Raw genomic sequence first — 23,073 nt, forward strand, 5'->3', positions numbered from 1 at the left:
TACTCAATGGAGAAAAATCGAACGCTTTTCCTCTAAGACCGGGAACAAGACAAGAATGCCCACTCTCGCTGCTCTTATTCAATATAGTACTGAAGTCCTAGCTAGAGCAATTAAGCAAGACAAAGAAATAAAAAGCATCCAAATTGGAAAAGAAGTAAAATTGTCACTGTTTGAGGATGACATAATTTTGTATTTAGAAAATCTCAAAGATTCAACCAAAAAACTGTTGGAACTAATCAATGATTTCAGTAAAGTTGCAGGATATAAAATCAACATACGAAAATCTGTTGCCTTTCTATACCCTAATAATGAAACCTCTGAAAAAGAAATAAAGAAGTCCCATTATTCACAATAGCATCAAAAGCAATAAAATACCTAGGAATAAATTTAAACAAGGAAGTGAAAGATCTGCACAACACAAACTACAAGACTTTGCTGAAGAAAATCAAAACCAAAAACAAACGGAAAGACATCCTGTGTTCATGGATTGGAAGAATTAATATTGTTAAAATGGCCATACTATCCAAAGCCATTTATATATTTAATGCAATCCCCATCAAAATACCAATGGCATTCTTGACAGAAAGAGAAAAAACAATCCTAAAATTTTTATAGAACCGCAAAAGACCGTGAATAGCGAAAACAATCCTGAGGAAAAAGAATAAAGCTGGAGATATCACACTTCCTGATTTAAAACTACATTACAAAGCTATAATAACAAAAACATAAAAGTACTGGCATACAATAAGACACATAGACCAACAGAACAGAATAGAGAGCCCAGAATTAAACCCCTGCATATACGGTCAACTAATATTCAACAAGGGAGCCAAGAACCCCCAAATGCTTTTTCTTCAATAAATGGTATTAGAAAACTGGATAAACACATAAAGAGCAATGAAATTTGATCCCTGTCTTATACCACTCACTCAAATTAACTAAAAATGGATCAAAGACTTAAACATAAGACCTGATACCAAACAGGCAAAGGGCCATAAAATCAAGACAAAATAAGTTCTATGATAGTAAGCAGAGTTGTGGGAGCTACAAAGGAAGCAGTAGTTTGTTACAATTATGGAAGGCTCCAGAAGAGGGCACATTTGAGCTTACCCTTGAAGGAAGAATAGAATTTCACCAGAGTATGAGCAGAAACACTAAGTACATGACATGATCCAATAAAACCAGAGGTCTAGTGTGGCCAGAGTAGAGGACTGTTTGGGAAACCTGTCTGGGGCATGGGGTTTGTTTGGACATGAGACTTGGAAGATCTTTGAATGGCATGGTGAAAAGTTTGGGATTTAGTCTATAGGTAACGTGAACCTACTGAAACATTTTGAGTAGGGAGATGATGAGTGATGAGCTTTAACAATATTGAGAGCAGTGCCATGGGGAAGGGAGGCAAAAGTCTGAGGCAGAGAAGCTAGTTAGAAAATCAGTCTGAACTCCGTTAGGGGCAATGGAGAGGAGGGAGAGCTGAGAGACATTTTTGAAGGGTAATTAATTGTTGGACTTGGAGGCTAATGATTCTGAATGCTGAGCTAGCTGAGACCTGATTTTTATGCCAGACAACTCTGAGCGGAGGAAGGATATGAAAGGAGGAACAACTTTAAGGATCAAATTGAGAGATGGTTTGGAGAGTGCTGCTTCTGTGGCATAACAACAGATAACTGGAAATTCCTTGATAAGAGTCAGGGTTAGAGATAGAGAATTGAGAATCCCCATCAGAGAGATAATAATGAAGTCATGAGTATAGATGGACTCACTTAAGGTAAGAGAGATGTCAGGAGAAAAACAAAACCAAGGGGAATGCCTACATCTATTGATGAGTGAAGAGCCACCCAGCATAGGCACTGAGTATGAATATAACCAAAGATAGGGGATACCCTGGAGGTGGCAGTGTCACATAGATGAGGTAAATGGACTCTTTAGGACCCTGAAACCACATCACCCTTGTTAGAATTGCTTCTTAGTTATATGTCTTTGTCGAGTTGCTTGACATCTTTGTGCTTCAGTTTCCTCACCTGTAAAATAAGGATAATAATAGTACCCACGTAATAGGGTTGTTGTGAAAATTACATGAGTTAATATATGTGAAGTAATTAGAACAGTGCCTGTTACATAGAAAATTGTGTCTAACTGTTATCATTGTTTTGTTGTTGGTACTTTCTAAAATGAAGTTTAAAAAGTAAAAACAGAAGGAAATTTTCAGTCATTCATTCAGCCAATGACTTTTTTGGAGTCCGTGATGCCCAATAAATTGTATTTTTTTATTTTTAATTATGGCATCTGGTTGTTTTGCATCAGGGACTGCCTTGTTTTTTTAACTTTTTATTTTTGCAAAGTTGCAAAAATAGTACAGAGTTCCCATATACTCTTCACCCTGTTTCCCCTAATGTTAACATCTTAAATATTTACTGAAACCAGAAAATTAACACTAATACAATACTTTTAACTAATCATAGACTTTATTTGAATATTGCCCGTTTTTCCATTTTTTTCTTGTTGTGTTCCATCCAGGATCCAACGTTACGTTTAGATTTTGTATCTCCTTAGTTTCCAATTTGTGGCGGTGCTGTCTTTATTTTTTATGATTTTGACACATTTGGAGAGTAACAGTCTATAGTTTTGTAGAAGGTCCTTCAATTTGGATTTATCTAATGTTTTCTCGTGATTAGGTTGAGGTTCTGTATTTTTGGCAAGAATACCACAGAAATGATGATGTACCCTCCTCAGTGCACCGTATTAGGGGTATGTGATGTCAGTATGTCTTATTGCTGGTGACATTAATTTTGATCACTTGGTTAAGGAGATGTCTATTAGGTTTCTCAACTGTAAAGATACTTTTTCCTCTTTGTAATTATTATCATATAGGGAGACACTCGGAGAAAATACAAATGTCTTATTTTTTAAATATAATTCCCCCTACTAGTTTTAGCATTCTTTGATGGTTCTCACCTGCAACAGTTAATACTATGATGTTTGACTAATGGTGATTTTCTATTTTCATCATTCTTTCTACATTCATTAATTAGAATTCTACCATAATGAAGAGCTGTCCTTTCTCCCCATTTATTTATTCAATTATTTATTTATATCAGTATATATTTATGTCAGTATGGACTTAGATACATAGTCTTTGGGTTGTAATCCATTATTATCATTATTTTGCTGTACAAATTGTTCCAGTTTTGGCCACTGGGAGCTCCTTCAAGTTTGTCCTGTGTCCTATTGATGTATCCCTATCATTTTTCAAACACCTCCTAACTTTCTGCCATCACAAGATATTCCAGGCTCATCTTGTATTCTCCCTACAATATCTGTAATTAAGCATTTCTCCAAGGAGCACTGGTTCTTTTTATTAGAGAATAGAATTTGGAAAACAAGGTCAGGACCCTAGGTATGATCATTGCTCCTGGGATACCATTGCTTCCAGGCCCAGGGAGTGGCTTTCTTTCCAGTGTCCTGGCCATTTTTCTGGAATAGATGTTCCCTGTGCTTCCGTATTGAGAAAAATATAGGTTAAGACAATGATACATTCAGATTATTATCCTTTTGAAAATAGTCATGGAAAACCAGTACTCTTTGTTCTTTTTCCTTTTTTTCTTCTCTAGTTCTTCAGTTTGGATTTACAACTATCTTTGTGGCAGCTTTTCCTCTAGCACCACTTCTGGCCTTACTGAATAACATAATTGAAATTCGACTTGACGCTTACAAATTTGTCACACAGTGGAGGCGACCGTTAGCTTCAAGGGCCAAAGACATAGGTAAGTCATATTTGGGTAGGTTTTTTAAAAGATATTAACCATCTGGTAGATAAAAATAGCCACCAACTTTAGATTTTTACTTATAGTTTCCATGTAAGATGGCTCAATGAATTCTTGGAAAAGAATAATTATGTTAGCCGTCAATATTAGACAAAAAGCAAAGCTGCCTATTTGGAAATTTATAATTTCCAGTGCTAGAGAATTGGTACTTAAGTAGATTCTCAATTTGGTTATTTCCATCTTAAGACTTCAGAATCTAAAAATTTTATTTGTTAGCACTTCCTTTTTAAAGTAGAACTTCCATTTGCTTAACTTTGTTTTGCCTTTTTCTAAATGTTTACCTGAGTCACGTGAGGCATGATCCAGTTTTTCTAAAGGTAGAGACGGCCTTTGGCTGTTGACTAGAGATGCTGAGTTGAATAAGGTGTAGCCTTTTGAGAGCTGCCTGAGATCAGAGACTGTCTTTTATTCCTTTCTGCATTCAGTGCTTAGTAAAGAGCAGGCAGGCTCTCAGCCAGTGTATGTGGAAGAGAATTAAGTGTGCATGTACTTGGCTCACCATGGTCTTTGAACCTCCATATGAAACAAACACACATTCAGTGAGCACCTACCCTGGGTCAGGGTGTCAGGGACTGGACCCACAAAGATGTCAGTACCCCTCAGGAACTCCCAGTCTGGTTGCAGCTTGACATTGTGAGTGCTGATCTTATTGGATGGTGTTTTGGTGCCTTATCATTGACCAGAACTCTCTGACTTATGTCTGTCTGATCCTAACTGAATCATTAAGTCATGGGCATTGGCACTTCCACAGAAACCCCTTCAATGCCAAGATGTTTGCGAATACAGATTCTTACTCCTGGTTACATGTGTCAGTATTTGGGAAGATGAAAGGACCTGTGGAAAGGATTATTGAAAATTGTTCCCCCAGTTGTTTGCATACTTATTATCTCTGCTGTTATGTCTAGAACTAATATAGCACTTCTCTTTGAATAGGAATTTGGTACGGAATTCTTGAAGGCATTGGAATTCTCTCTGTTATTACAAATGCATTTGTCATAGCGATAACATCCGACTTCATCCCTCGCTTGGTGTACGCTTATAAGTATGGACCTTGTGCAGGCCAAGGAGAGGCTGGGCAAAAGTAAGTTTGCCATAAAACTGTCATGAAATGTCCATTTCCTCTCCATAGTGTGATGTTGGACACTCAGACGGAAGTCTCCACATTGGAGTAACCCAAGACGAGAAGGCCTGTAGTGGGGGAGGTAGAATTACAGTATAATAACACTTTCAGCCAAAGAAAACACATCCTGATCTATTAAAGGAATGGGGGTCATACAGGTCAGACAAGTTTTAGGTGGAATCCAATGTAAGAGCAGCAATTAATCATTTTCCCCACCACTGGCCCCTGCCCACTATGAATTCAGAAATGTGTGGTATGCTAACGTGTATAGACAAAAAAGTGGTACATGATGTAGTATATTGTTATGCCATTTTTATGAGTTTGTAAAAGGACAATTAGAATCTGATTCCCATGTGTCATTATATGTAGACTCTGCAAAATCTATAAGGGAAATATGCAACCATATGATGAGTACCCAGTAGGTACTCAATAAACGTTTGTGGAATAAGTAACTGAATGATTTCTTCCCTGGCTATTGACCTGACCAGAGTCTATATTACCCCAGGCAAATTGGGTGAACCTGGGAGCTGAATTGTATGGCATCACCTCAGTGATTCCTAAAGCCAGGGCTTTCTGGGTATTTCTGATCAGATAAAGCCTAGGCAAAATTATAACATGTACCCTAGCTTTCATTTCTACACCCTTGGAGAAGAAACAAGAAGTCTCAACATACTTTAATGGGAGAAAAATCCCTGTTTTGGCTAAAGTCAAAACAATCAAATTCTGATTGTGGGATTTAGACATCTGTAGGTCAGAGTGGGATGTAATTTGAGATCATAGGATCTTTTCAATGCCCCAGAAATCATCCCACATGGGCTGCTGACGACTCACACAAGCTGCCCTGCCTCCTGGTTTATTAGTCTGAGCCAAAATAATTCATCCTTGATAGCCATTATAGTTCAGTTAACCCCAAGGAATAAAGTGCCACCAAATCAGGTTGGCTAAATTCATGCGCACATGACCTAGGTCCAGTTTCATTATTAATCCTACATAAATGCTGTAAGCCATGGATGACCAAATGCGCTAAAGCTCACAGTCCAGCTATTTGAAGAAACTTCTATAAAGTTCTTTACTACAATAAGCATGGGGCCATTAAACACTAATTATCTAGCAACTTTAAGTGATCATACCATCCCATTTTAAGAGAGATTTAAAGAGCTGTGTTGTACTACCCATGCATTTCTTTGTAATTGTAACTGTTGTCAACATTCTCTGCTGACTTAATCTAAAAAAGCTTATCTTTGTTCAAACCACTTTCACATATGTTTTCATATGATTCTCAAAACATTCCTGGCAGTGGGATATGCATTATTACCCTCACTTTGAAGAGCAGGAAGAGATTAAGAGAGGTTAAATCCAGAATCACAAGGCAGAGTAACTGTTGGAGCCTACACGAAGGTAAAGCCTAGACTTAGACGGTGTTCTCCATCCGGAACCTCACAGCCCTCAGGGCCAAGGCCAAGAAGTGGCTATCTAGCTCATCTAACAGTGAAACTCCCTGGGGTTTAAATCCCAATGGTTATTTCAAGTCTTTCCCAACTCCAAATATGGTGAAACCTGTGTTGGTTTGGGGGGAACCAAAAATAAAGTGGAAAAATTTATGCACAGTTGATAGTGAATAAAAGCTTTAGAATTTTGACAATCTATTAGATTTACAACAATGTTTGTGGTGATTAAAATTTATCTAATAGCCTCCTTAATTCAGTTTTATTGGGCTCTCCAGGGCTTTTTATATATATATATATAACCTTTCTCTTTGATTTAAGAGCCTTCTGCCACTTCCAGTATTTATAGATCTACTTTTTATTTTCTAATCCATTGGTCATTTTCTTGTTTTCAGATAGTTATATTTGAATATGTTTCTTCATGAATCTTATTTTCTGCCCCACCAGCTACTCTATTATCCTTTTCAGGTTTGTTTCTTTTTCCAGTTTAGAAATGACTGACCTCATAGAGGAGCATCGTTGTCAAATTTTAGAACGTCATAGGCTTTTGGAGTAGCATGTGCAGTCATAGTCAAATTCCACATTATGATTTAATTCAGCTGTAGAAACACCATATTTCCATTTAAATTGACTTTAAATCAAAAGTACTCCAACCAAACCAGTCACCTTTCTCCAAAACTCCATACCTTGTTCTTACCATTCTTTCAACTTTCCCTGGCTTCTCCACGGAGGAAAATTTCACTCATATGCCCAAGGTCATTCAGTTCACATGCCCCTTGTCCCTGTGACAGAAAGTTTTAGTTATTCCTGGCTGTGCATTTCAACCACAGTCTCTCTGCTCTCATGGATGCTCAGCAAACAAGTCTTCAGTGGCATAGTGGGAAAGGCTTTCTCATTTTTCAGCCACATCTGTACATCAAAGGAACACTGTGCTTTGGGGTAATGTTTTCCATGCAATGAGTGCATGAGAATTTTTCAAAAGTTTTCACTTGTCCTCATAAGACATTCTTTCTTTTCAGCTTCAGCCTACATGGGCTGATTCCAGGACCAACGCTCATGATCAGATTGCTCACTGTTTGCAAAAGGAAGTCAATTCCTCTTTCAGGGTATCTTTCTAACAGCCCTTTAGCAAAGAGCTTAGAGAACTAAAATCACCTCTGGGCAGACATCAGGAGACAGAAATTATGAAGTAAAATCGAAGATGTATGCTATAAATTTGTTCTGTAAATCAGAGTTAAAATTTCAATCAACAAACTAAAATTTTTTCCAGGCAGCACAAATAGCCAGTTTGACTTCCTCCTCCACTGAATACAATAAACTAATTACTTTGTTATCAGGCAAACATGGGCTAGAGTTTTGGAATATTCTCTAAGGATATATGCAGGCCTTAGAATTATTGTGAGGTGTATACCTGATTTAGTGATATAAATCAAAGCTGATTTTTCTGGAGAAATAGTGATTCATAAGGAGTTAGAGACTTGGTCAAGGACAGAATGCTCAAATTTTCACAGAATGAACCACATATATCTTACTTAATTAACTATAAATAAACTTTATACAAACTGTAAATCAATTAAATAGATCAACACCATAACCAATTGCAAAGTTGTATTTAAAAAGATAAAGCTTACTGTACTGAGGTCTAATCTTCCTTTTTCATAATATCTGAAATTTTTATTGCAAAATGTCAGAAGTCTACTTTCTTATATCCTTATCTCATCAGCCTAATTTATTATCCATAAATAAATGTCATTTATTATCTATAAAGCTTGTTTGACTTTAAATGCATAAACCTGATCTAATTTCCCCTAGATTTTTCACTCTTTGAGTCCTATCCCCATGCTATTTGCATCACAATGTCTAAAACCTCAAAAGCAAATTTAGTAGCAAAATTCCAAAACACTCTGCAGTCATTTTGATCTGGAATCTACAAACTCAAAAGGCAACTTCTGATTCTATTCTTTCTCTTGTAACCGATTATAGTGATCACTAGTTCATCTTTTTCCCTGTAGTAAAGGGTTGAAAACAATAACTAACAAATAGTTTTAAAACCAGGATTCTCACATTTAAATGAATGTGCTCTTCTCATAAGTTACTTGGAAGAGGTATGCATCCTAATTCAAACAATGCTACCCTTCCATAAGACATTTTCTGAATCTCCTTCCTTGGAAATGCCTTCAGAGGCCATCTACTAGCCCCTTACAAAAATAGACTTCATCACAGGAAACTCTTTCTCTGTCTGATACTTTTTCTCCATACCTGTCACTTCTCCCTGATCATCACTGTAGCCTCATCTTTCCTCTTGCTCACTTGGAGCTGGTGGTGTGTCACAGTTAGGGTATATAGCGTTCCCGTCAGCGAACTGAGTGATAAACATGGGATCTGCTGTTGCCTGTGGCTGCCTGCTGTAACAGTAGGTCACTGAGTTGACACGTGGATGCCATTGGTTAAACTTAATACAGCGAAACATGGGAAGTCTCATTTCCTGAGTTGATGACCATCTCATCTATTCTACCATAGTGAAAAGAATTGGAGAAATGCCTAAATAGTTCAGTATTAGCAGTCCTTCTTCCCTGATTACGGAAATAATATGGAAAGAAAACTAACACAGCTGATAACTATGTATATATGTACTAGGTCCATGTGTAATGCTTTGTACCTAGAAATGTGTACCCATCTATTAAAGGCACATTTTCAGCTTGGATTTATGACTGACCTTACATGAATATGCTTAATAAATAGTTCAAAGATGTAGCCTCCTTCTTTTGAGGGTGGAGTGTTCAGTCCATGAGACAGGTATTTCATTCAAATTTAGATTCTCAATTGAGTTTTTGAACAGAGCAGCCATTAGACAGCAGCTTTAATCTCAATAAAGCTCAGGGTTACTTTGTGAGAGAAGAGTGTAGGAGGGGTCATGAATATTCCATTTCAGTGCTGGGCCTGTTTTCTGCCATTTTCCAGAGCACCTTTCTTTTCCCACAGCTCAGCTCCTGGAAGTCTGTATTTCACAAAACTAGCTCCCTGTCTGTGACAGCTAATAATCATCAAGATGCTAATTGTTTTCATGTCATGTTCTAGGCAGTTCATAGATGGGGAGACATCATTTCAAATTACCCTCTCAAGGGGAGATGTTTCTCAAGGAGAGGCCTGCTGCCAGTTGGCATAAGGCATGTTATACATCCACTGACAATTTGTTTCACCCATGAGTGATTTGACAAATGGGTCCTTCTGCTTGGTTCATTTTTTTTAAGGCCATGGTGAAACCAGTGATTTGTCTTGAGTGAGAAAACACACAGAACCTGTGGGCTCTCAGAACTATGTTCATGTCATCATTTTGCTTTGGTATTCAGCAACTTGAGATAATCACACCAGATGTGTTAATGAAGAAAGTTTGAAGACCATGATTTATTCATTCAGTCAATAATTATTTACTGACCTCCTGCTTGGTGCAAAATAAATAAAGTGAATTCATAACAGCCACTCACATTTATGAAGATCTTGCTATAGGCTAAGCACTATATATCATTTTGTTTAATCCCCATGATGGTGGGCACTTTTGTTGCTTAAAGAAGTTACATAATTTGCCAAGATTACATGGCTAGAAAGCAGAAGAGCTACAATTTGACCTCAAAGCCGAAGGTTTCAGTATTGTAATATACTGATCCCCAGTACAGAATGAAAGCCATGTCCTCAGAAAGATTATAATCCCTGTGGGATCCAGGCAATAGATTTATTCTTAGTCCCTTCTCGAGACCTAGATAGAAACTCTGGTACTTTAGTTTTCCTCCAGTTGAATTCAATATTTACTGGATTCCCACACTGCATAAGACTATCCTAAGTCCTAGGATACAAAAATATCTATGATGCCTGCTCTATTCCAAAAAAAAAAACCACGACAGTCCAGAGAAGAAGACATACATGTATGCAGCCAACTCTAGCACAAGCTGTACTACAATTGTGAAATAAGTTTAGTGGCACGATAGAGAGAAAGGAGTGAGTCTTCTTACTGGGAGGTTAGGACATCTTCCCAGAAGGGGTGGCATTTCAGTTGACCATTGAAGGATAAGCACTATTTCTACCTGTAAAGAAATGAGTAGGGAATTCCAACAGAAAAGGCAACCTGCACAGAGTTATGAAAGCATATGATACATGCAGGGAATATAGTCTAGCATGACCATAGCTTGGGATGTGAGTTGTAGATGGGGCATCATATTCATGACAATCATATTCAGGGCATTATGAGAGAGTATAGATGTTAATTAATGAAGGAATGTGTGCGTGTGTGTGTATTATCAATGAAAAAAGCAGGGACTTACCTATAATTTATGCTGATTATGCAATTCTGTCTTTCACTTATTTCACTGAAGGATTTATTGGGATAGTGATGTTCTGTGTGATGATTCTGCACAAAAAGGACCAGAACAAAAGAAATGACTTGTTTCCGATTCAACATACCCATGGTTTTCCAGTGTATCTTAACTTGAGCACTGTGACAGTCAGAACCAGCTAACAGCACTTAAAACTTCTAGGAAGTAGAGCCTTTAGTGAATGGGAGGCAGAAGTGAACAGAGTTATAATTATAGAATTTGTTTTCTCTATTAGGTGCATGGTTGGCTATGTGAATGCCAGCTTGTCTGTGTTTCGAATTTCTGACTTTGAGAACCGATCTGAACCTGAGTCTGACGGCAGTGAGTTCTCAGGGACTCCTCTCAAGTACTGCAGGTGAGCATACCATTCTTAGCCTAAGCTGGGCTGCCTCTGTCATGGGGAGGTTTTGCTCAGACGGCCCTTTCTGACTAAGTGGGAGAGTCTTTAAATCTCCTCTCGACCAGGCTGTGACTCAGACCAATTAAAACAGAATTTGTAGGGGTGTAACCCAGACATCTAAATCCAGGAAGCCCACAGAGTTCCAAATAAGAGGAAGCCAAAGAGACCCACACCAAGACTTTATACTTAAAGTGTCTTAAGTTAAAGACAAGGAGAGTGGCCGGCCCCATGGCTGAGTGGTTACGTTCGTGAGCTCCACTTCAGCAGCCCAGGCTTTCACCAGTTTGCATCCTGGGCGTGGACGTGGCACCACTCATCAGGCCATGCTGAGGTGGCATCCCATGTACCGCAACTAGAAGGACCCACAACTAAAATATACAACTACGTACTGGGGCGGGGTTAGGGAGATAAAGCAGGAAAAAAAAAGAAGATTGGCAACAGTTGTTAGCTCAGGTGCCAACCTTTTAAAAAAAGAGAATATTAAAAGCAGCAAGAGAAAAAACAATTTGCTACATACAAGGGAACCCCTATAAGACTATCAACAGATTTTTCAGCTGAAACCTTGCAGGCCAGAAGGGAGTAGCACAATATATTCAAAGTGCTGAACAAAAACAACTGCCAACTAAGAATACTCTACCTGGCAAAGTTGTCTTTCAAAATTGAAAGAGAGAGAAAGAGTTTTCCAGACAAGCAAAAGTGAAAGGAGTTCATCACCACTATGCCAACCTTACAAAAAATATTAAATAAGCCAAAATGAAATGGTGCTGAGTGACAAGAGAACATATGAAACTATAAATTTCACTGGTAAAAGCAAATATATAGAAAAGGCTGTAGAATAATCTTTTATGAAGCTAGTATGAGGATTAAAAGATAAAAGTAGTAAAAAATAATTATAACTACAATAATTAGTTAAGGAATACATAAGATAAAAAGATGTAAATTGTGACATCAAAAACAAAATGGGGGGGAGTAAAAGTGTAGAGCTTTAAAATGTGATCCAACTTAAGCATATCAACTTAAAACAGACTATTATGAATACAAGGTGTTATATGTAAGCCTCATGGTGACCACAAAGCAAAAATCTATGGTAGATACACAAAAGATAAACAGAAATGAATTTAAACATACCGCTAAAGAAAGTCATCAAACCACAAAGAAAGAGAGCCAGAGAAGAAGAAAAGGACAAAGAGGAGCTACAAAAAAAAAAAACAGAAAACAATGACAAAATGGTAATAAGTACATACTTATCAATAACTACTTTAAATGTAAGTAGACTAAGTTTTCCAATCAAAAGACGGAGTGGCTGAATGGATTTTTTTTTAAAAAGACCATTTATATGCTGCCTACAAGAGACTCACTTCAGATGTAAGGACACACACAGACTGAAAGTGAAGGGATGGAAAAAGATATTCTGTGCAAATGAACCTAAAGAGAGCTGGAGTAGCTATACTTACATCAGACAAAATAGACTTTAAAACAAAGAATGTAATAAGAGACAAAGAAGGTAATTACATAATGATAAAGCCAGTTCCTGGGTTATAATTTTTTTAGTTCCTTCGTTCAAAATTAGTAAAAATCAGAAATGGGGTGAGTAATTTTGGGTGCCCTTTAACACCCACCTCAAAGGGGTCAATCCAACAAGGGAATATAACATTTCCCAACATACCCAACATAGGAGCACCTAAATATATAAAGCAAATATTAATAGACATAAAGCGAGAAATGGACAGCAACACAATAATATTAGGGGACTTTATTTCCCCACTTACATCAATGGATAGATCATCCAGATAGAAAATCAATAAGGAAACATTGGCTTTAAACAACCAGTTACATCAGATGGATTTAACAGATAGATACAGAATATTCCATCCCAAAGTGACAGAATACACATTTTTCTCAAGTACACATAGAACATTTTCCAAGATAGATCATATGTTAGGCCACAAAAAAATTCTTAATAAGTATAAGAATATTGAAATCATATCAAGCATCTTTTCTGACCACAATAATATGAAATGTGAAATCAACTACAAGAAGAAAACTGGAAAATTCACAAATATGTGGATATTAAACAACATGCTACTGAACAACCAATGGGTCAAAGAAGTCAAAAAAGAAGTAAAAAAATACCTTGAGACATTTGGAAATGGAAATACAACATACCAAAACATGTGGGGTGCAGCAAAAGCTGTTCTGAGAGAGAAGTTCATAGTGATTAATGCCTACCTCAAGAAACAAGAAATATGCTATATAAACAACCTAACTTTGTACCTCAAGGAACTAGAAAAAAGAAGAACAAATGAAGCTCAAAGTTAGTAGAAGAAAGGAAATCACAAAGATCAGAGTGGAAATAAATGAAACAAGACGAAAAAGACAATAGAAAAGATCAATGAAACTAAGAGCTGGCTCTTTGAAAAGATAAACAAAATTGACAAGCCATTAGCTAGACTTACCAAGAAAAAAAGGGAGAGGACTCCAATAAATAAAATCAAAAATGAAAGCAAAGATGTTACAACTGATACCACAGGAATACAAAGCATCGTAAGAGAATACCATGAACAGTTACACACCAACAAATCTGACAACCTAGAAGAAATGGATAAATTCCTTGAAACATACAACCTACCAAGACTGAACTAGGAAGAAATAGAAAATCTGAACAGACTAATTACTAGTGAGGAGATTGAATCAGTAATCAAAAACCTCCCAACAGACAAAAGTTCAGGACCAGATGGCTTCACTGATGATTTCTACCAAACTTTCAAAGAAGAATTAATATCAATCCTTCTCAAACTCTTCCAAAAAATAGAAGAGGGAGCACTTCCAAACTCATTTTATACGGCTGGAATTACCCTGATACCAAAGCGAGACCAGGATTCCACAAGAAAGGAGATTACAGGCCAGTATCCCTGATGAATATAAACACAAAAATCCTCAACAAAATATTAGGAAACCAAATTCAACAATACAGTAATCCCCTCCCCACTCTTATCCACGGGGGATATATCCCAAGATTCTCAGTGGATGCCTGAAACCATGAATAGTACCAAACCCTATCTATGCTATGTTTTTTCCTATATGTACATACCTATGATAAAGTTTAATTTATCAGTTAGGCACAGTAAGAGATTAATAACAACAATAATAAAATAGAACAATTATAACAACACACTGTAATAAAAGCTACCATAGATCTTAGCAACCCCAGCATATGATTTTTTTTCTTTCCATATTAGTCAAGAACTTCCACCTTTTCACTTAAAAGAAGCACTTTACAGCTTCTCTTTGGCATATCCAGATTGCCAGCATCACTACTCTTGTGCTTTGGAGCCATTATTAAGTAAAATAGGTCTACTTAAACACAAGCACTGCAATACCATGACAGTCGATCTGATAATCGAGACAACTACTAAGTGACTAATGGGCACATAGTATATATAGTGTGGTCACACTGGACAGAGGGATGATTCACTTCAAAGGAAAAAATATGTTTTTTAAATAATAAATAAAAGCAGAATCCAGAGTGGTATGCAGAGCATTGCAACCAACTTTTACCCAAAGGGCATTTGCTGAACTGGGTAGACTGAAGCCTTGTTTTTCAAGACCCTACATGGTTAGGGAAGTTGAAAGAAAATAGAGAAATGACAAGCCTTTGATCTAAACATACACTACATAAAACAACAATATATTCATACTGGGGTCTATTTTACAGCAGTGGAAATAAATTAGCTACCTGCAACAGCATGGATGAAACTTAGTAGCATGATAGTGAAGAACAGCAAGCCTCAGAAAACTACATACGGTATAACATCCTTGCCAGAAATTTCAAAAACAAACAAAACTAAACAGTATAATATTCAGACAAATGAATATATCTACATAAATATATGTTAACGATAAAAATGAAATTCAGGATAAGGAAAGCATGGGGGATAAGATGAGAGAGGAACACAGAGAAAGACAGAAGTTCCTGGTAATGTTTTAATTCTTGGACTGCATGGTGGATTTATGAGAGTTTATTATATTATTAAGGTATTAAATAAACATTAAAATTAGAGAAAATACAAATATAAATGGACCAATAAGGTTAGTAATAAAAATTAAGAACTATGATTAGGCCAATTCTGTGCATCTAAGGGCCAAAATAATGTGATGAAGCAAAGGATGAAGAATAGTCAAGACATGTTTGAAGGATGACAACAAGGTGGAGATTTACCTTATATTAATCATGGTATAAATTATAGTAATTAATCAGTGTGATGTTGTCTTAGGAACAGATAAATACAAAATGGAATAGAATTGAGAACTCAAAAATAAATTACATAATAATTAAAGATGTAATCACAGCATAACAGGTACAATATGATTCCATTTATATAGAGTTCAAAGCAGACAATACTAAGCACTGTTTTATTTAGGAACACTTGCATAAGTAGTATAACTATAAAGAAAAGCAAAAAATTACAATAGCTGTTATTTATTGGGGTGTCTGGGATTGCCACTGAGGCATTACTTAGCCACTGACCATGTTCTATGTCTTAACTTGGATGGGGGTTACATGAGGTTCACTTATGATCCTTTCAAATGTACACGTACTTTTATTTTCACAGTTTAAACAGTAGGATGAATTAACTATCCTTACTGCTAGAAAAATAATATTTGCAAGTCAATCATCCATTTCTTGAGAAATAAAAGCAACTTTAGAAAATGCATTAACTTAAGTCAAGAGGAAACATCTCTCCTTTCCCACATGTAAAATTGAAGCTAGGAAATTATTTTCTGAAAACAACTCTGACTTGCAGGAAAAAATTCCTCCAAACGTTAATGCCTCTGGGCTACGTAGTATCTTTGAAGGTGCTAGGCTAAAAGATTAGAGGAGTAAACCTTTGATTTAATTAGCTTTGGAGATTAGCTTCCTGGCTATTTCTACAGCAGGACAGGAAAGTGTTTTCTTGTACAAGTGCCAGAGAACATGTAACCAGTCATTTGCAAATAAATAGTACTGTATCAAAAACAGAGACACGAAGCACAAATGACATCTGAGCATAGTCCTCCCTCAAACCTCTGCCTCACGGAAAAGGCCAATGCGATCAGGGAGGAGTAGGCTGGAGTGTGAACTGAGAGTTTCGCTTGCAACAGTCACCTGCAAACTCATAGAAGAAAAGAGCAAGAGTCTAAAATTTTAGAATAGGGTGAGATGGAGAGACTAATTTTGTTGCTAGGGAAACCTGATGTCCACAGAAGCTTCATGAATTACCCAAGATCATATTAGTCAGGCAAACCGCAAACTTGGTTCCAGTGTGCTTTTCAGTGCACAATTCTAGACATAGCTGCAGGCCCTGAAGATGACGACAGCCAAACTATGGCACCATGGAGTTTTAATTCCCTTAGGGTAGCAATAAGAAATTTTCTAGAGAGAAACTTGACTTTATGGTACAATGACTTAAGAGAGTCGGAAGACCAGAAACCTGCTGCTTCTGAAAACTGAACCAAGAATTTCACAATTTCTCATTCTTGTTCTCAGAACCTAAGTGCCATTATATGCACATTGTGTTCTCTGAGCACAGGTTAGCTGAACTCTGTGATAAATCTGCAAATGGACATATGTTACACAAGCCTGAACAAATAGATACATATTCTCAACAACTGGATCTCTACAGAGAAATTATCTAAAATGCTGCCAGCTCACCATAGCCATGTGTATAATGTTTTCTAAACATTAAAAAGAAAATGTAAAGAACATTAATTTTTTTAATCTTAAAAATTCATAAATTAAAATTTTAAATCACCATCTTGAAACAACCGTTTTCACTTTTGCATATTATCTGTGTACAATTTTACAAATAGAGTCATTGTGTTTGATAATCTACTATCATTATTGAGTCATAAAATTGAGTCATTTTAACTTTCTAGTTTTCATACTTACATTTAATGGCTGTTTATATTTGACATATCCTTATTTATTCAGCATAGAATGAATAAATGAATTCATTTATTTGCTATGAATTTTTAGCAGGAATTTCAAGAATGATACATCTGAATTGTATTTTCTGGAAATAGTCAAGGAAAATAGTCTGCAGGGTCAAGGAAAAACCATGATTTTTCCACCCAGTGAATTTAGAAGGGATCCAGACAGGAAGAGATTTGTCAAAATTCTTCAAATGAAAAGCCAAACGAGGTCTGAGAAGCTAGTCAAAATGCAGCAGTCGAAATGAAAGGCAAAACATGAGAGCAGAGTAGAGGCATAAATAGGAGAGGGACCAGTGACTCCTGAAAAGAATTTCTTGTTTTAGTAAACATTATTGTGTAAAAAGTCTGAGGAGTTAATGAAGGCAAATTTTGAAACAATTTGGGCTCCCTCCTTTTATAAATATACTTTTGTCTAATAATCGGCCATATGTATAATTAAAAGCATACTGCTATTTTTCTTCTAGAATATTTTCTTGGACTATATTTGAAATATATCATTGTTTTGGACCTATGACAGGAACAGATTATGTAACTATATATTATAATGAAAGAATAGTGTTTAGACGATTACCTAGTCTCATCATTACAGAGAGTCCAACAATCTGAGGCACTAACAGATTCATTCTTAATTTCAGATACTCATCATAAATATCACTTTACTGACAAGATAATCATAATATATTATTACTACATTCCATAGACACTAATAATAATTAAGGTCATTGTGATGATGATGATGATAAAAGTGACACCTCATATTTTTGTAGTCTTTGATACTTTTCAAAGATATTATGCATAGGAATTATCCTGTATCCTCATATGCAAATTAGTGCTGAACTTGAGGTTAGGTACTGTTTTATATGAGAGACTGGATAATCTAAATTTTTATTCAGACAAAGGAATTTGCTATGTCTACACAGCAGAGATGTTGGAATAACCAATATTGCCAGATCTTATACTTTTCTGGAGCTAATGAAAAGAACATTAGATTCAAAACATATGAAAACTGGATGACATTGAGAGAGTCACTTTTCAGTTTTCCCACCTGCAATAATAGTAATAGTGTGGTAAGGATAAAATGGAGTCACATGGATTTAAGTTTCTAGAGTACTGTTTGGCCCCTAGGAGATGCTCAACAAACATTTGTGGAATTTGATGCTGACTGGAGCATACATTAGGAAGGAGTCTTTAGTGGTGAGTGGCAGAAATCCAGTATAAACTGAAACAAAAAAAAATTCATTGATTCAGGTAACTGGGAGGTTGGAATGGTGATATTAACATTAGTAATGGCTGGATCCCAAGCCTCCAGCAGTGTCAGCAAGATACTGCCTCTCTGCTAGCTTTGCTTTGTTATATTGACTTCAGTCTCAAGCAGGATCTCTCTACACAGCTTGTGATGACCACCAGCAGCTGCAGGCTTTAAATCCTGTGGGCTTAGCGATAATTTATCAAGTGATCATTCTAGCAGAAGTCCTGATGGGGAGTCTCGCCCATCAGGTCTGGCTCATCTTCTGAGCTGAGGTCAGGGGAGGGGGCAAGCCCTGCTCAACCCACACAGATGATTCCCAAGAGGAGAAGAGAGATTCTTTAACCAGAAGAAATGCTGAACAACCAAAATGACAGATGTCTAGTATACAGAAACTTTTAAAACTTTTCTCCCATGAATGAGTGGGAATGGAAGAGATTTTGGAGTCAGAAAAATCATACTTTAGAATGTAACGTTCTCCTGGATATTTACAGATACCGAGATTACCGTGACCCTCCTCATTCACTGGTGCCCTATGGCTACACACTGCAGTTCTGGCATGTCCTAGCAGCCCGATTGGCTTTTATCATTGTATTTGAGGTAAGTTTTCTCAACCAACTCTTCTATTTCCTTTGACATAATGAACTAACAAGAAGTCATATATAAATATAAGTTACGAGAACTTTCAATGTGATTTTTCACATCCAGAAGTAGTATAGTAATATTACATAATCTCTTTATCTTCTCCTTAATTAAAGTACTTGAATTTTCCAAGAAATATTTGAAAGTAAATTGCTACTTGTTAATGGGTAAGTCAAGAATCATTGGCCCTAAATTTAATATTCAAGAGCCATGATTCTTAAACTAGGAAAATTGCAGTTTTTCCATCCCCCTTCCAGAGATTCTGATACATCATGTCTGCAATTTTCTTTTTACAAGCCCTTCAAGATTATTCTGATGCAGGTGTTCAAGTCTTATGGATTGGAAAATGTTGAACTAGGTATTACAAGTGGTAGCTTCTGGTTGTGTATCATCATGACATTACTTGTGTTAAGCACACAAATAAGTATTGCTTATCTAAGCACTTACAAAATGTAATCTACCTAGTAATTGCCTATATTACGTGTCAATAAAAACACATCATCTATTTTCTTTTAGTCTTTAAGAAAATTCCTGCTAAAAATAGTTTGCATTTCTCTAACTGTACTCATAAATGGAAATTTCATCTCCTGTCACATATATGAAAGCCAAAATTAATGCAAGCCAAGGCTGCTTCTTGGCTTAGACTAGATGCTTCCTATACCTCTTTGAAACTAATCCATCACTGTTTTTTCCTTCACTCCAGGCAACCAAAAGAAGACAATATTAAGCTGCTCTTCCTTGGGAATTAGCTTATCAATGGCTCAATCCCTCTTTAAAGAACATATTTTTTTTAATTGAGGCCATAATAGTTTATAACATTGTGAAATTTCAGTTTTACATTATTACTTGTCAGTCACCGTATATATGTGCCCATTTACCCCTTATGCTCACCCCCCCACCCCCTGCTCTTCTGGTAACCACTTATCTGTTCTCTTTGTCCATGTATTTGTTTATCTAAAGAAAATATTTTTAATCCGCTACTGTCTTAAAATTTTTCATACAAAATAAAAAAGTGGTTGTATTAAGTTATTACTTGGCTTATCAAGTAGAACTTTCCATTTCTTTTCAATATATTTTTATTAAACTATTTTAAAATACTAGAACAATACAGAAAATCCTCTTAATTGTCAGGATCCTATGGCATCCATGTGTGACCAAATTTTAAATGAAATTAAGAATACTTAATGGTATCATTTGAAGATGATTAATCTTTATTTAATACTTTAGAATTGTAAGGACCTTTAAATTGTCATGTAGTACTTTATTGGTCTCCATCATATAGATGAATAGGAATGACAGTGATTCTAGAGTTCCAACTATTAGTATTTGTGGCAGTTTACCAAAAAGAAAGAAAAGAAAAACATTTCTTCCTGAAATGATCATTTCCCTTAGGCCCACTGATAATTCTTACAATCAAGACTGCAAAGCATTTAGCAATCCATAAAGCATTTAAAAATTTTTTCTTATAATTTTCACAATAACACTCAGTTTATAGGTGAGCAAATTGAGGCTCAGAGTGACTTAGCATCAGGTAGACAGACAGCTCTTAACCAGTAAAAGCTACAGAGCTGGAATTCAAACCTGGGTTTTCTGATTCCACAGTATGCATTCTTCTGGTTCTCCTTTGCATTCTCTGACGCCTCCTTCTCCACCTTCTTTGCTGACTCCTCTTCTCATTCCCTATGTGGTGCCATCAGACCAAGTTCGTTCCTCACCTAGCCCTGTGATCTTCTTTCTTCACACACACCTCCCCTGGCCTCATCTCACTTTCCAGATACTCCAGAGGCTCCACATCCCTGGAGCAAGAGAAGTTCTTGAACCAACCCCCAGAGCTCTTTGTGGCAAAGAACGGACAATAGACCTGAGTCTGTTGTATTCTCTTCTTTGTTTTTAGCACCTCGTGTTTTGTATAAAGCACCTCATTTCATATCTGATCCCAGACCTCCCAAAAGATCTAAGGGATCGAATGAGAAGAGAGAAGTACTTGATTCAGGAGATGATGTATGAAGCAGAACTGGAGCGTCTCCAGAAGGAACGAAAGGAGAGGAAGAAAAATGGAAAAGCACACCACAATGAGTGGCCATGACCAGGTAGGTGAGAGGTGTGCTCGTGGTCTGAAACCTCTCCTTGGTTGGGAGGGGGTGCTTTAAACTCCCCGAATCAAATCTTGTCATTGTTCTTCTGATAGGGATCAAAATAAACTCCTGAGAAGCTTCCAAAATCAGCTGTTTCTTAGTTTAATTGCAAATTTAACTTGATCTTCCCTTTGCACACAACTCCTGCAACTCTTCTCTGCCTCCATGGCACACTCTGGCCTGGCAGTCAAGGTCTTCATGAGTTGGCCTAGGTGTTCTCTGAAATAAACCTTCCTCTGCCTTCTACTCCAGCCTGGCTATTCTCTTAATATCCCCAGGACAACCTGCTCCTTCTTTCTGATTAAAGTCACCTTTTCGTCTCACCCAAGATGGCCTTCTCTCCATTACCCATTTTTTTCTCCCAGACTGATCCATGTCATGCCATCCCCTTTAAAAGGTTTCCCCAGACTCATCAGCCCATTGAAATTCACTCCTTATAAACTTATCTGGTTCTTGCATCAGTACCACATGTGTTGACATATATTGATCTGTGTTGTTAATGTATGATTTTCAAATAGTTATCAAGCTTCCCCAGCACAATTGTAAGCATCTTTAGGAAAGTCTCTATGGATTATCATTTTATTCTTCTAACTAGTTAGCCCAGTGTTAAGCACATGGCACCCATTAAATGCACATTTAGATAATAAAAGTTGGATGGATTAAGGCTAAAAACATTGTAATAAAATTCCATAATGTTCCCACATATCTTATCAGAAAGTTCTTCTGAAACCTTTCTTCTCTGGCAAGTCAACTACTAGCTATGTGTCCTTGGACAAGTCATTTAACTTCTCTGGGCCTCAGTTTCCTCATTGACGAAATGATTAGGTGAGATCTCAGTTTTGATACACCATGAATTTAATATTACAGCATTTCTTTTGCCTTCCTTGCCCTTCATTTCTCTCTCTCCATTTGTTTGAAGACTAATTTTGAAAACATTTTCCAAAGTTTGGCCTCCAAAGGAAAAATGAGATATACAGGGGAAAAAGTATATTTTTCACTTTTTGTGTAGGTTAAGATGTAGGTGATACCTGCAGAGAAGTTTATTGTTAAATTAGTGAAATTGTATCAACCCAGATCTGTGTTGAGTCCAGGAGGTGGACTCAGAGGAAACCACCTTGACCCAGGCCCACAGGTTTAATAGTGGTATATAGATGTCAAACACTGGCCCTGCCCCAATTCCAAAGTAAGCCTGGCTTCACTAAAGACAATTTTTTTTTAATGTTTTACTACTTAGTAAATTTGCCGTTTTCCAGATCTGCTATTTGGCTATGTGAGTTTGGGAAAATTACTTAATTTTTTTGAACCTGCTTGTCTAGCAGAAGTAATATGCAGCTCAAATTGGCAATGTTTGGGAGACATTTAGGAAACAATAAAGTTTTATAGAGTACTACACAGGATTTGTATTGTCGTTAAGCGTTGTGTTGTAACCCACCAGATTCTAGACCTAGCTTTTCCATTCTCTTTGTCTATGATCTGAGGTGGAGCATTCATGTGGATTCGATTTCCATGTTTGCAAAAGTAAAAGTAAAGGGGTTGGACTGAACGATACTTTAAGAGACTATCCTTCTGGGATTCTATAATTTGCCCCAAGCTCCTGGTGGCCTCCACCCATTCTGATGGCTTCTTCTCTGCCTCTGGTCAGAGGAGAAAGGCTGACTATCCAGATGATTTGGTTGGGGTAGGAGGCAGATATTAGTGACAAGAATTGCTCCCGGAAGCTCTAGTGCTGACATTATCCACACCTTGGGGCTGCATTAGGCTGTAGGGCTGGTAACCAACTGGGAGTTTCTTCTGTCCTCATCTTTATGGTCTGCTTTCTCCCCAAAGAGGCCATTTCTAATTTTTGCTTGAAAGCATAGTGGTTGTCTGTCTTTATTCCCACAACAGTTGGCAGGATGTCACCTTGCTTCAGACTGCTCCT

At 36.9% G+C, this 23,073-nt stretch overlaps 1 protein-coding gene across 14 annotated transcripts in view; it reads left to right on the forward strand.

Annotated features, from left to right (window-relative positions):
- Window positions 1–23,073, forward strand: part of ANO4 (anoctamin 4) — a 381,130-nt gene that overhangs the window by 357,116 nt on the left and 941 nt on the right. For 10 of the 14 annotated variants that reach the window (XM_070600724.1, XM_070600723.1, XM_070600719.1 and 7 more), the window contains 5 exons: window positions 3,612–3,764; window positions 4,758–4,905; window positions 10,992–11,111; window positions 18,870–18,975; window positions 20,912–21,111. In XM_070600724.1, coding sequence (XP_070456825.1) covers window positions 3,612–3,764; window positions 4,758–4,905; window positions 10,992–11,111; window positions 18,870–18,975; window positions 20,912–21,103 — 719 coding nt within the window. In that variant the 3' untranslated portion in view covers window positions 21,104–21,111. The remainder of the gene's footprint in view (window positions 1–3,611; window positions 3,765–4,757; window positions 4,906–10,991; window positions 11,112–18,869; window positions 18,976–20,911; window positions 21,112–23,073) is intronic. The other 4 variants (XM_070600722.1, XM_070600718.1, XM_070600732.1 and 1 more) reach the window with 1 other exon arrangement.

Source organism: Equus przewalskii, chromosome 29 (assembly GCF_037783145.1).
Source record: "Equus przewalskii isolate Varuska chromosome 29, EquPr2, whole genome shotgun sequence".
Taxonomy (NCBI): Eukaryota; Metazoa; Chordata; class Mammalia; order Perissodactyla; family Equidae; genus Equus; species Equus przewalskii.